The sequence below is a fragment of the Diceros bicornis genome, chromosome 37 (assembly GCF_020826845.1).
Source record: "Diceros bicornis minor isolate mBicDic1 chromosome 37, mDicBic1.mat.cur, whole genome shotgun sequence".
In the NCBI taxonomy this organism is placed as follows: Eukaryota; Metazoa; Chordata; class Mammalia; order Perissodactyla; family Rhinocerotidae; genus Diceros; species Diceros bicornis.
The window spans coordinates 26,361,251-26,375,267 of NC_080776.1; the positions used below are offsets into that span (position 1 = coordinate 26,361,251).

The window sequence follows — 14,017 nt, forward strand, 5'->3', positions numbered from 1 at the left end:
TCTGCCTTGAGATGCAGCCCTGCTCTCCACCAGTGGGGCTGAGGGCCGGACCACACAGCATAGCTACCTCGGGAGGTGATGCTCCCATAGGCGACGCGACAGTGGAGATGCTGGCAGTGAAACAGCAGCGAACTGGACAAACAGATCAGCTCTTTGTCTTCCAATGGCCTTCTGGCCCTAGGAGTCCCCTTTATCAATTAAACGAGAATGAATGCAACTCCATATTCAGAACAGTACATTTTCTAAAAGTCAGACCAGCGTTCAGGGCCAAAATCTAACTGGTAAACATGCCAATATTAATTACACCATCCAAATAAATGAGTCCAAGTTCTCCTCCTCAACATTGAGAATGTCGAGGGGCTGGCCTGGTGGCATAGTGGTTAAGGTCATGTGTTCCACTTTGGCAGCCCGGGGTTGCAGGTTCGGGTCCCGGGTCCGGACCTATGCACACTGCTCATCAAGCCATGCTGTGGCGGCATCCCGTATATACAATAGAGGAAGACGGGCACGGATCAGAGCAACTCTTTCTCACAAAAAAAAATTGAGAACGTTGAGCTAAAGGGAAACACGTCCACCTCCGAGGGATGCATCAACCGCCAGCACCATAGGTCCAGCCATCATGTGATGTTCAGGAACCCTGCAAGAACCGCCTTCAGCAGGAACGCCTCCTCACTCCCACCGGAGCGGTGCTTTCAAACACTCGCTTCTTAACAGAAAGAAAAACCCATTCCTGCCTCTGACACGTTTCCACTTTACACAGACTGCACCACACCTGAGGTCGTGCGCAGGCAAACACAGAGGGGTGATTTCACTCCCAAAGTTTAAAGCTCCACTAGCCCTTTGATGGCATGCATTCTCCAGAAAGTTCCTTCACCCAGCAAACCTTTATTAAACACTTCTGTATGCAAGGTGCTGGGCCCTGACACAGACGCTAACACAGCTGGAGAGCCGCGGTGATCACTCCGATCGTGGGCCGGAGGTGAGCAGGGCCAGCTCCTGGGTTCATCATCTCCGCCTCGCAGTTTCCTCAGCCAAACGCGGCCGTCTCTTGGCCGTGGACCTCGGGGAAACTGCGGTGGTCACGGAGGGTTGCGGGGGATGCAGCAACAGGGAACGCCTGGTCTCTCTAAGGGGAACATCGCTGAAGCAGCTGCACCCCAAGGTCGAGGCTGGACGAGCAGCAGATCAGGCAGGAAATGGCTGCAATCCCCAGGCACACAGGCCAGGGCTGCAGGAGGGAGAGCTGCCAGGAGCCGGGCTCCAGTGCCGTCAGGTAAGGAGCCCGTGAGGAACGCCATCCTCCAAGATGAAGGGCAGAAGCACCGGTGCTAGACGGGACCAGACACGATCGTCGCTCCTGAGCATCCCAGGAGAGCGGTGTATAAACATTTCAATCAACTGTCGTTCGCTACCGTAAATCAATCATGGAACAGCACCCAGGGAGATTACCCAGTTTCTAAATCATTCTGTTCAAGAATATACCACATATGAATAGGTGTTTCCTGTCTTCCTAAAACCTCCTACCCCATCACTCAGATAATGACATAATACAATTAAGAAGCCCAAGTTTACATTAGAAGGATGAATGTGAAGTGCCTTTGACACCTGGGAGTGAACAGATGTGGCAGCTCCCGTCTCGTCCCCAGTGAGCAAGTGCCTTTCCTGTCCAAATGGGGGCTGCACTCAGTGGCCCCTCCTATCTCTGTCACTGCCCTGTGCTGTCTGGCTAGGAGAGCCTGTGGGGCCCAGGAGGGCTCTGGGGTGGTGGTGATGACCTATTTCCTAGTGCCTGACGGGCAGCAAGGGCCTGGGCTTGGCCTGCGCTGGGCATCTGGTCTGGGGCAGCCGGCTACTCAGGAGCCGGGCGCCTGAGGACCCGTCCCCTCAGCCCTGTAATGGGGAACGCACTGGGGTGGATTGGGCGACAGTGGCTGCCAGCTCTGAGGGATGCTGCTCGAGCAGCCCCACTGTCCTGGATGGCCATGAAATCAAAGCCTGTGGACCACTGTGGGGGGCTGGGCCGGGCTCAGTGGTGGAGCAGCCCTGGGAAGATGTGCTGTCATTTCAACAAGCAACACTCTGACAAAAACACACTGGACATCTGCCATAGGCTGGCACCATGCCAGACACTTGGGTCCACAGGTGGACAACAGGAAGACCCCATCCTCGGGGGCCGATGTTCCAGCAGGGGAACCAGACACGAACACAAGACACAAGGAGTGGACACCTCACTGGAGGACAGAGGAGGGTAAGATAAGAGGACAGGGCTGGGGAGCAGTTCTAATTGGGGGCTGGAGGCCCATCGAGAGGTGACAATCAGGCTGAGAGTGAGAGAGCTGAGAGCTGGGAGTGTGACAGTGGGAAGATGCTCCTTCTTTGAAGATTAGTCTTCTGACCCAACACCTAGACTGGGCTGGGACTGTAGGGCTGGAGGGAAGGGAATCAGGCGAGGGTGAGGAGCTGCCAGTGCCACTGGTCAGGGCTGGCTGCATGCAGCAACTCACCCTGACAGGGTGGGCTCCCCCGTCACCATTTCATCTCCACACTGGCATGGGAATCTAGATACATGATTCTTCTAAAGTCTCCTCCATTTATGCCAAATAATCTCCCTCACCCCTAATCCTTTCCCCTCTACCCTTTCTTTTCTCAGAGAAGCAGACAGAAGAGCCCAACCACGTCTGACACATGAGGACCGATGACCCAGTCCACCTGAAAGAGGGGAAGCAACGGGTGAGCTTTCATGGCAAAGATGCATCGAGAAGCAAGTCTAGCCATCCCCAGACCACCAAAGTTCTCAAAGTGTCTTTCAGAAAATCACCAAAGCTGACTTCTATCATCTCATCCTCTGATTTTAATAGCTTTATTGAGATATGTCACATACCATAAAATTCACACTTTTAAATGGTATAAATCAGTAGTTTTTGGTATAATTAGAGTTGGGCAACCATCACCATAATCTAATTTTAGAACATTTTCATCATCTCAAAAAGAAACGTTGTGCTATCATTGGCAGTCACTCCCCATGACCCCTCCCCCAGCCCCAGGCAACCACCAATCTACCTTCTGTCTCTATGGATTTGCCTATTCTGGACATCTCATATAAATGGAATCACACAGTATGTGGTCTTTGTGTCTGGCTTCTTTCATTCAGCATCATGTTTTCAAGGTTTGTCCACATTGTAGTGTGTGTCAGTACTTCATTCCTTTTTATGGCTACATAATATTCCATTGCGTGGATGTGCCACATTCTGTTTAACCATACCCCAGCTGATGGGCACTGAGGTTGTTTCCACTGCCTGGCTATCATGAATCATGCTGCTGTGAACATTCATGTACCAGGCCTTGTACCATCCTGCACAAACAGCTGTGTGTTCTCATTTCTCTTGGGCACATACCTAGGAGTGACCTGCCAGGGCATATGGTAACCCTATGTTTAACCTTCTGAGGAACTGCTGGACTATTTTCCTAAGTGGCTCATCTCATTCTCTAATATTAAAGATGTTTTATTTCAAATGTCAGCATTTGAAAAAAGTTACTCAGAATAGTTGTTTTCCTATTTTAACAACCAGCATAGCAACACTAACCTTCCCCACTACTTCCTGCTGAAAATGGGCCTTGTGAGTGACTTGTAAGACTCTGCAGGTACGTAGACCTCTGTGGGCTGGCCTGGGCATAAAACCCTTTCTGACGATAGTATTCCAATGGGCAAGCACATCGCAAGTGCCAAGGAAAATGTGCTTCTGGGTCTCCAGGCCATTGTAAGGCTGCGGACCTTCTGTTGTGGGTTTGCTTAGAGAAGATAAATGTCCTTAAGAAACTTAAGAAAGAAGTGTCGGCCACGTAGGATACACCACGCAGTGACACAAAGGCTCCACGTGCACAGCCTGTCCAACTGCACTTACGCCTGCTGACGGGCACGCAGGGCCCAACGCCATGCCGGCCACCCTGTGGAGAGCAAGCGCTTCTGAGATCTAGCCCCACACAAACGCCCAGCCCCTGCCCCGTGTGCTGAAGACTGCGCCCACTGCCCCTCTTACGTCTCCTGGCCTCTCTCGAGGTCAGACAGGGGCCGCTGCTGGACAGTGAAGCTGCAAAGACGACGCCACCCGTGCGGGCCGCGCCGGCAGACCCACCTTGTTCATATGCAGCTGCTGCTGCTGGAACTGCTGCTTGTGCTTCTCCAGGAACTGCTGGTGCTGCTGCTGGATGACCAGGTGCTGCAGGGCCTGCGCGTTCTGGGGCAGCGGGGCCGACTGGGTGCGCCCCAGTGGGCGGTGCTGCCGCAGCTTGTGGATGGAGGGGGACACCCGGTCCGTACCCACCAGAGACTGTGCGTGCAGGGGCAGCGCTCCCAGGCCTGAAAGATACCAGTCTGAAGATAATATGGAGGAAAAAACAGCAGAGGGGAAGAGGAAGAAGAGAGGAGGGAGAGAGGGCTGTTGAGTAACTGATGGAGGCCACTGGGAACTGCAGCTGCCAGCCCGGGCGCCTCCTCCCTGAAGCCCACCGAGGCCTGACTCCGGCACATGCCGCGTGCCCTGAGCTCGGGCTTCAGTGAACAGAGACCGTCATTTGGAGGTAAATGTCTGTGGACACCCAGGTTGATGGCGTAAACGGGCGTCCTGTGTGACGGGCTTCAGAGCAAACTCGCCCTGCCCGAGAGTGGCCCTAGCACAACTGCCCCTCAGAGGGGCCCAGGCCCTAGAAAGGTTCATTTTGATTTGGACAGCACTGTGGGTGACAAGAGAGGCACACGCCCTGCTGAGGAAGGCTGTGATGGTTCTGGTGGCCTCCAACGTGTTCCGGAAGACCATAGATAGGGCTCTTTCCGAACTGACACAGAAACTAAGTTTAAGGGAAAAAAATGGTCCTTAGGGATCAAATCATTTTAAGAGTCTCTTAAAGTGATGATGTTATGCACAAAGAGGGCATTAACACTTTAAGAAGTCCTGACACATACTGTCAAAGTCTCTTTCTACAAATTTCTACAAAGGTTTTGCCAACTTACATGCCACCAGCAGCACAGGAAAACGGCTGCTTTCCACACCTGTACTAGACTGAGTGTTTAATTAAGAGGCTGTGTTGATAGGAGGCGATTTTGTTTTAATCTGCATGTGAATCTTGTTTTAAAATCCAAGCTCTTCATGTGAACTCAGGAAGCTAAACATTTTTCCTTCTGTATGCTTTTCATCCATCTGTATGTTTTCTTTTACAAATCGTTGGTTTAGGTAGTTTACCATTTTCCACGGTTCTATCAGCAAAGGGTCTAACAAACCACTTCCCCTGCTGAGTGTCTGTTCCCCTGGCAACCCGAGGTGGACACACTCTAAACAACACTGCTCAGGATGAAAACGACCCCGGGGTCAAGGGCGTCTGACTGGAAGAAATGGCAAATGAACTGCCCAAACCAGCATTCAGCTGCCCAGAGTGGACGATTCCTGGAATGGCGCACGTGCTCACACCTGCCCGAAGGGGCCCTGCTGACAAAGGGTGGCTCCCGCCCTCTCTGTCCCCAGGGACTCCAAAGCCAGTGGGGCTGTGTCATCAGATTTAGTTGAGCCTAAGACCCATGGTGGGCAGTGCACTCAATGTTTTTCTCGTCCCTTCCTGGGGGCTATTTCTAACTTTAAAGGCCTATTTTGTATACAAATAGAAAGAGCGCACACACAGGAAAAAAAGATCCAACCCTAGTAAAATTGGCCCTCACCACTTTTTCAAAGTTAGTCAACTAGAGTCCCTTAAACCACCATCACTTTTCATCCAACCCCATTGTTTTCTGGAAAGACAAGTTATCTTACATTTTATTATCTGCTTGGCTACTAAAGTGAATAATTCAAAAGGTAAAATCATTCCCTCAAGTTTTCTAGAAAAGTTAAAAAAAAGAAAGACACCATCGTACAGAAGGTATTTCAGAATTACTCAACTGTTGATCTAGGAATTACGGGGGATTCAACTATTTCACGGAGGATTTAAGGACGTTGGCCACACAAAGCTGCATTTACGGGATTAAAGGTTATCTAGTTACCAAAAAGGTCCCTTTTCAGAAAACAAGAAGCTAAAATACATTTTCCTTAGTTTTTTGTTTGCTTTTTTGGTGAGGAAGATCAGCCCTGAGCTATCATCTGTGCCAATCTTCCTCTACTTTGTATATGGGACGCTGCCACATCACGGCTTGATGAGCAGTGTGTAGGTTCACACCTGGGATCCAAACCTGTGAACTCGGGGCCGCCAAAGCAGAGAGTGTGAATTTAACCACTACGCCACTGGGCTGGCCCCCTTAGTTGTTGTTTTTTAAGCCTTAGTGGACACGCAAGAATGGAGGCAAAGTAAGGGACAAAGCTACAGAGCCCGTGCTGGGTCAGCCAGGCTGGCCCTGCCTCGTATCCGCACAGAGGCTTCTCTCAGTTCTAGAAGGAAAGACTAATCCCAGAGATTTGGCTTGCAGGTTTGACAGAGGATAAGGAACAAGGCACTCAAATGGGCCAGGTGGCTGTGCTCTGGCTTCTTCAGGCTGTCGTGCGGCTCTCCAAGAGCTTTCCTCCCCCGCTTCTGAGGTTCCCAGCCACCCTCGGTGAGCAGAGACACTGCCTGCACTGGGTGGACCTCCCTGAGGACACGGGCTGGTGTCCCCACGGGGACGCAGCAGACGGGAAAGGCCTGACTCTCAGACCCTGACTCCGGCAAGTACTCCTGCCTGACACAGAGCCGGCTGGGGGGACGCCCTTCAGCTGGACCCCGTTCTACTCTGCCTCCCGCCCTCACCTTCTCTCAGCCTCATCCCACCCACCCCCAATTTCACTCTAGTGCCTCCTGGGGTGTAAGACTCCGGGGCTACCACACCCAGGGACAAATCTACCGATCGGCATCATACAAAACTGAACATCCTGACCTTTGAGCAGCAAACCCATTAGTGGCCAGGTGGTTTCCGATTTGGAAGATAAGATGATCCCTCAAATCATGAACAACAGTTCTGATGACACACCTCTGTGTGGTTTTCAGTATGGACTATAAAAGACTTTCAAGCATAAAACCACCGTGTATTCAGATCGAATCCTGTCCTAGGTGATCCGGCTGCTGGGCCAGAGCTGGCGAGGTACAGGGACAGAGCCAGACTCCGCAGCATGGCAGACCTGGGGACCCTCTCTGGGCAGGGAGGCCTGGCCGCCTGGGGCCTCCTTCACTGAGCACCAGGGCTGGCTGGGAGGCTCCCCCAAGGCTTCCGTTCTTCCCACCCACAGCAGCAGCAGAAGTCCCCCCCCCGGGGCCCGGTGTACCGACAACACCCCACCCTGGTGTTGGAGCTGAGATAGGAGTCCCTGTGTTACACCCTTGCTCCTCCCAGTGGGACTGGGGCTGGGCCAGCTTCCCTGGAGGTCCACGCTAGAACACGCATGATAAAAATGACCCTTCTTAAGTGAGCACCCTGGCATTTACTCAGTCAGCCAGGGTGTAAAACACTTAGCACTAATTAGTGAGTTTGCAAACAGAGGCACACCATATCAGATATGGGGGTTAGAGAACTATAGAAGAGGAAAAGTCAGATTGCTCTGGCATTCTGGACTCAGTTCTGAAGCGCTGGCCTTTGCATGGTGGGATTCTGTTTACATAGATGAATTTACACAAATGAGTGACTTATGCTGCCTGTGTCCTTAAAAATCCATTGGGTGTATTCCGTTGCCCTGCATAAAATGGCTCAAGTTTTCAAAACCCTTCAAATGAGAACAGACCAGGCAAGAGTCAGGTCTAACTGGTGGTTTGCAATCCTGCTGCACATTAGCATAACCTGGACGCTTTAAGAAAACCCTGGGCAGTAGGGTCCCATCTGGACCCGTCAGTTTCCGCTGGAGCCTTGGGGTAGGGGGGACACTGGCCAGAGCTGAGGATAGCAGTCACGCCATTTTCGGGCGCTATCAGGACTAAAAGGGAGTATGTAATCACTGCTACAGAAAACAGCAGCACCCCACGCTCAGAACTGTGACAACGGGGCAGCAGCTGCCTGTCAGCTCCCCTTAACCACACTGGCGCGCCACATCCCAACAAGTGGCCAGAAGGCTAGAATCATGGGTGACACAGTCCCATCCACCAGGTACAACACCCCCTCCCTATACTTGGCCTTTCTCCACCTATCACCTGTCGACTGCTACCTAAGGTCTCAGTGACGACGCCACCTCTAGGAAGCCTTCCCTGACACTCACCCTGCTGCATGGCCCTAGCCCCAGCCTTCTCCTCCACATGCCCTGACTAAAAAGCTCTTGGGGGCCCGTCTCCCTGAAACCTGGTGTATGGGAGACGCTGGTTTGACAGTTCTCTTCATTGGCCAAACGCAGTTTGTGTCTTGCCTTGAAATGGTCACTCAGTCCCCACTCCCTGCCTTGGCTAGTCACTCAGAGACTCAATCTCGGGGACTCTATCAGGAAACTCTGCTCTTTTCAGGAGAAGATTCAAGTAAACGATTACTGTCTGCTGGTGCGTCATGTGGGCAGCTAATGTCAAGACCCCATGAGCCACACGGAGGCGGGGCATCACATGCACCTGAGGGGAGAGGGGACGCAGCACCGAGACCCTACACCTTTGCTCCCCTGGGACCCGGGCCAGACACTCCCCCCACAGGGCCTCTGTTTCCAAGACATTTGTGAAACGGAGTTGTTCTAGCTCTGACATTCCATCCGTCCATCCACTGTGACTATCAGCAAGAAGGGAGGTCTGTGGGCCGACCCCTTGCAGAAACTCAAACAGACACAGGCAAACCCACGGTGATTCTTCCTGGTCCTGCACAGACACGAGCTTCTCGGCAACCTGACTTTCCCTCGGTTCCATCCCAGAGAGATTTACTGTGTACCTATCATGTGTCAAACACCGTATGGGTGCTGGGAGAGGAAGGGCCATCGCAAAATTGTAGGAAAATGCAGTCTGTTCTCCAGGAGGGAGGGGGTCAGGCAAGAGGGACGGAAGGGTCAGCAGAAGCTGTGCCGAGGCAGACAGAACTGCACCAGATGCGGGCAGAGCACAGCGAGGAGGGCCGCGCCTGCGGGAGCGGGGCCTGAGGGAGGAGAGGGGCTTTCAGAGAGGGACAGCGGCTTCCAGAAGCCACCTTCAGCGGCCCAGTCAGGGAGAAGGAAACCAACATGTGTGGGTGCTGCACAAGGGAGGGGAGGGAGAGGCCCAGAGTAGGCCTGCTCCCACGGAAAGAGCTGGGATGTTACTCCAGGCCGGCGCCGGCCCATGGAACTTTCGTGCTGATGGAATGCTCCAGGTTCGCAGTGTCGGTAGCCAGCAGCCACACGAGCGTTTGCTACACGGCACCTGTGACTGAGACACCGAATTTTAGTTTGGTTTTAACTTTCCACTTAAATGTTCATGGTCACATGTGACTGGTGCTCCTGCACTGCAGGGCACGGCTCTGGACAGCGGGAGGGCCTGCCAGGCCTTGAGAGGCTGGTGGAGCTGGAGGAGAGGATCAGAGGCAGGCACCCGGTCACGAGGCGACTTCCCACAAGGGTGTAGGGTGATCCTCAGAGACTGGAGGCAAGGACATGATCCCAGGGAGGGAGTGGGGAAGGGCCCCCGAGACCCTGGGAAGGACAGGGCCGGGCAGGCGAAAGCAAGGGAGAGAGCGAGGTTGAAGGATAACAATTAGAGCACCAAAAGTAACTACCACAACTGTAACAGCCAACATCTAAAGACGGCTCACCGGTGTCAGGTGTCACCCTGCATTAACACGCACAACTCATCTAACCCTCAAAAACTCAACGAGGCAGATACTCATATTATCTCCACTTTAAAGAAGGGGAAACTGAGGCACAAGGCGAATGGGAGACTTCCCAAGGCCACAGAGCTGGGGATGAAGGAGACTGTGCTGTTGCCTGCAGTTGGGGTGCCCGGGATGGCGAGAAAGCCACTGGAGAGGCCGTGCGGGAGAGAAGGGGCCCGTGAATTTGGGGGTGGGTGGGCAGGCGGCCATGGTGCGGTGGCACACAGCAGCACAGAGGGAGCCTGCCGGGGACAGAGGGCAGAGGCAGGACGGAACGGGCTAGAGGACCCGATGCCAAAGGGCCTGAGAACTCACCCACCAGTGAGTCTCAGTGCCAAGGGGCAAGCCGTCCGCAGCCGTCGTAACAAAAGCGCTGCCAGACCACACACAAAGGCAGAAGCAGCCACCCCACCAACCCCACCAGAGGCCGAGCTCGACACAGTCACTGGAGAGGTGAGATTTGTGCAGAACCGTTACCGAAGCCCGAGAAGAAAGGGCTATTTTCTAAGAACCTGAGACACGTGAGATTAAGAATGCTATTTAACCGTGGACAATAAAGTGATTTCGAGACAAGGCGAGTGATAAACAGACTCCTCTCTGATGAAGTGAAATGAGCAAGGGTCCCAGAAATCACAAAGAGGGCCAGACCCACCTGACGTTTTAAGAAATGATACGAGGGGATTCCTCCTCCACTCGCACTCCTGACACCCAATCTGGAGCGCCTAACAGCTCGGATGCGATTTTAGATACACCCTCATGATCCAAATGCTCGCGAGCCGCCTCCTGAAAGCCAGGGAAACGCACCGCGAGGGCTTCTGCTCCCCCAGGTACACTGGAGACCCCTCAACCCTGTAAAGGGCAGAGACACCAACGCAAGCCATGTGGGGACACCGAGGACACACAGACACAAAGGGGCAGTAGTGGAAAATGGAGCTCGCCGTCTACACGGCCACCCACGGTGGCAGGACACGGCCCCTCACACCCAGACCAGCCTGGTGACTCCACAGAACCACGTGCTCCAGAGGCGAATGAGCACAAAACCAGAAAACCAAACCCAACCCACCGACCAGACCCGCACTGCCCATAGGTCAGGACTCGGTGACCACTCTGACGTTACTGTAGATTTTAATTCCGAACAAATAAACAGATTTCCAGGAAGCCAAACAGATGGTGCACAGATGTGAGACGACGACGCACAGCAGGGCATGCTCTCGTTTCACGGCAAACGCTCCACATTCCGTCATTCCTTAAGTAACGCTTTTACACCGTTATTGCTATGCAAATTTCATAACAAATTTCCAATTTTTTCTAAATATAACCACCCCTTAGACATAGGGGCATATTTTAAAAACATTTTTACTGCTAATAGGAACTATTTACCAGAGTCAATTCTGCGCTTCCATCACATGTTCAACTTGATCCAGATGGAAAAGCAAATCAGAAGAGCCGTCAACCTCCTCTCGAGAAATTAAACTGACGGCACAGCCGACATCTATTTTTATTGCCTCCACCTAGCTTTGCAAGTGAGCCTTGGTTTATCCAACATTCCCCCTGATGTGAGACGAGCAGTGCACGGAAATCCTGGGGTAGAAACAGCTCCGTTGTCTGCCTTCTCCCCGAGTCGACAAGGCCCACCACTGCCAAAGCCCGCGCCCGAGACCCGCCTGGTGCTCACCTGTGACGAGGGGCGTCTGTGCGGGCGGCTGCTCCAGCAGGACCATGTGCTGCAGAAGTGGGTTGTGAGACGCCCCGCCGTCTCGCTCCAGGGGTGCCGTGCTCAGGTAGGGAGTGAGGTGGGTGCCGGGAAAGAGGGAGATTCGCTGTTGGAGGGCTGGGAGAGTGAGCCTCTCGGCTTCCTGCTGGCCTGCCGCCCCCTGGAGAGGCACACAGGTGACACACAGGGTTATGGCCCGGTGACAGCCGCCCCACACCACACAGACCCAAGGACGCCTACTTACAGTGGCAGGGCCGGTGGCAGGAAGACCCAGGGTGATGTTAGGCAAGGAGGGTGACGTGTAGAGGGGGAGTGGGGCCACGGAGCCTTCTCGCGTCACGAGTCTGTGCGCCAAGCTGGTCTGGAGACAGAACACATGACGGCGGTCACACAGTCTGCTATGGCCAAGCACTGGCAACACACACCAAGAGAAAGGACAACAGAGAACACTCCAGGGTAGGCCAGGCCCAATTCTGAGATACCGGAGCACAAAAACACACAAACAAATCAAAACATACACGCGAGTACGACACTTTAAAGCATGGCTTCACAATCCATCCAACTCTTGCTTTTTTTATTCAAATTGCTTATGCATCACAAAACTATCAGAAGAAAATCTAGGATAATTTAACTTATAAATATATTCTTATATATTATATATATATTCTTATATATTTGTAAGTTAAAATAACTTAAAAATATATTCTTATATATTTATAAGTTAACATAACTTAAAAATATATTCTTAGAGTTGGAAAAGTCTTTCCAAACAACATCAGAAGCAGAATCAACGGGAAAATATTGATTAAAAAATAACCTAAAGGCAAATCCCTTTAAAAGGCAAATAATGGTGACAACAATATCGACATCTAGGGTAGACAACAGTTAATATATAAAGAGCTCACAAATCAAACAATAATTAACAAGGAGAAAAGTGCATGGCAAAGACGAAGGACAAAAGGAGAACAAATATTTAAGGAGAATAAACTCGTGAAAGAAACCTCAGCATCATCAGTAATCTAAAAACATATTTAAAAACCTATCAAGTTGGCAAAGATTTTTAAAAACTGATATCATCATCTTGGCCCAGAAAAACAGAAACTGCTGCTGGGTGGATTACAAATTGGAGTACTCTTTTTGCAGGACAGTTTGGCAATCCATGTTAAAAGCCTTAAAAATTGATCTAAGCTTTGATCCTCAAACTCCACTCTCAGGAAGAACTCTTAGGAAATAATCTGGATGCACGAAAAGGCGTGGCGACAGGAGTGCCCCCTGCAGCCACGTCCACGGAGGTGAAGGGCACTTATCCAACAGGAGGTCAGGAAAAGTCTCGTTGATTGCTTAGAAATGTATTCACGGTGCGTCGGTAAGTTAGAAACAGAAGCTGTAGAGCTGCCCACTCTTCACGTAGCAGATGTAGACTGTTCGAGCGTAAGTCAACAGCAGAGATTATTAGGACAGACAGAAAGGGGCGACAGCAGCAGTCTCTGAGGATCTGAATCACTGTGATGTTTCACATCTTTTTGCTTCCGGAACGAACATTCTTTGCTAAGAAGGACACAGTTTTATTCACTATATTACCAACATGATGAACACTCACTAAGTGTGCTGAATGAAGGAGCAAACCATGAAGAGAATGAGTGAGCGATTCTGTATGACGAGTAGGGGGGTTGGCAGATAGAAGTGTGCATGATGGGAAATAACGTTAGTAATGAACACACAACCGATTTTTTCTAGTCCTTTTCACAGTGGACTATGTAATTAAGGATGAGAAACATTTTGAGTGCTTTAAAATTTCACGTCCAAGGAGAAAACCTACGAGCTGAGGGTTATTACAAGTTGTTGTAAACAACAGTGGACTGTCTGCAGTCCACTAGAAAACGAGCTGTCTGCTGTGGGAGGACAGAGCGACGACCCTCTCTGGGTGCAAGTGTGGATATTCCGGACCGTGCAGAACTCCCTAGGAGCCATGTTTAATGGTGTCATATTTTGGTGTCATATGGAAACACACACACCTTATAGACCTTGTCTTCACACTGTAAGAAAACAGGGAGGACTGGCTTTAACTTCCTCTGTATAACCAAGGCTATTTTTTAACCTAATTTCTCTTTAGAAATGAAGCAGCCTTCTGAGAATTATCTGCATTTGGATTTGTCCACATCTGTGGTGCTGGCCATCTCCATACGCCCTGTGATGGGCTCGTCAGCCTCCCGCTATTCCATAGGAAGTCCAGGCCGGAGTCAGAGTGCCTGCCGGACACACCGCCCTCCGGATCACCCTGGGCTTCTGAACTGGACGGAGCGCCTCCACCGAGGAGGAGTCCTTGTCTATGGGTCGGGGAGCCCTGCTTCCTCTGTGTAAAGGAGGTGGAGGGTGGGGATGCTGAGCCTCCCTCAGTCCAGGGGCCTTCGAGGTATAACAGTGAAAGGAGGGGCAGAGCCAGGCCGGGGGCTCTGCTCCCGCTGTGCCTCCCCACCCGCACGAGGACCCCACGCCACCTCTGGACCAGAGGAGAAGGAGCGGCCAGCCCTTGGCTTTAGGAAGCACGGAAG

The 14,017-nt window shown here is 51.9% G+C and overlaps 1 protein-coding gene across 5 annotated transcripts in view; it reads right to left on the reverse strand.

Annotated features, from left to right (window-relative positions):
* Positions 1-14,017, reverse strand: part of HDAC4 (histone deacetylase 4) — a 338,393-nt gene that overhangs the window by 70,767 nt on the left and 253,609 nt on the right. For 3 of the 5 annotated variants that reach the window (XM_058533322.1, XM_058533324.1, XM_058533321.1), the window contains exons 10-12: positions 11,710-11,826; positions 11,427-11,625; positions 4,134-4,372 (exon numbers count right to left, since the gene is read on the reverse strand). In XM_058533322.1, the coding sequence (XP_058389305.1) occupies positions 4,134-4,372; positions 11,427-11,625; positions 11,710-11,826 (555 nt within the window). The remainder of the gene's footprint in view (positions 1-4,133; positions 4,373-11,426; positions 11,626-11,709; positions 11,827-14,017) is intronic. The other 2 variants (XM_058533325.1, XM_058533323.1) reach the window with 1 other exon arrangement.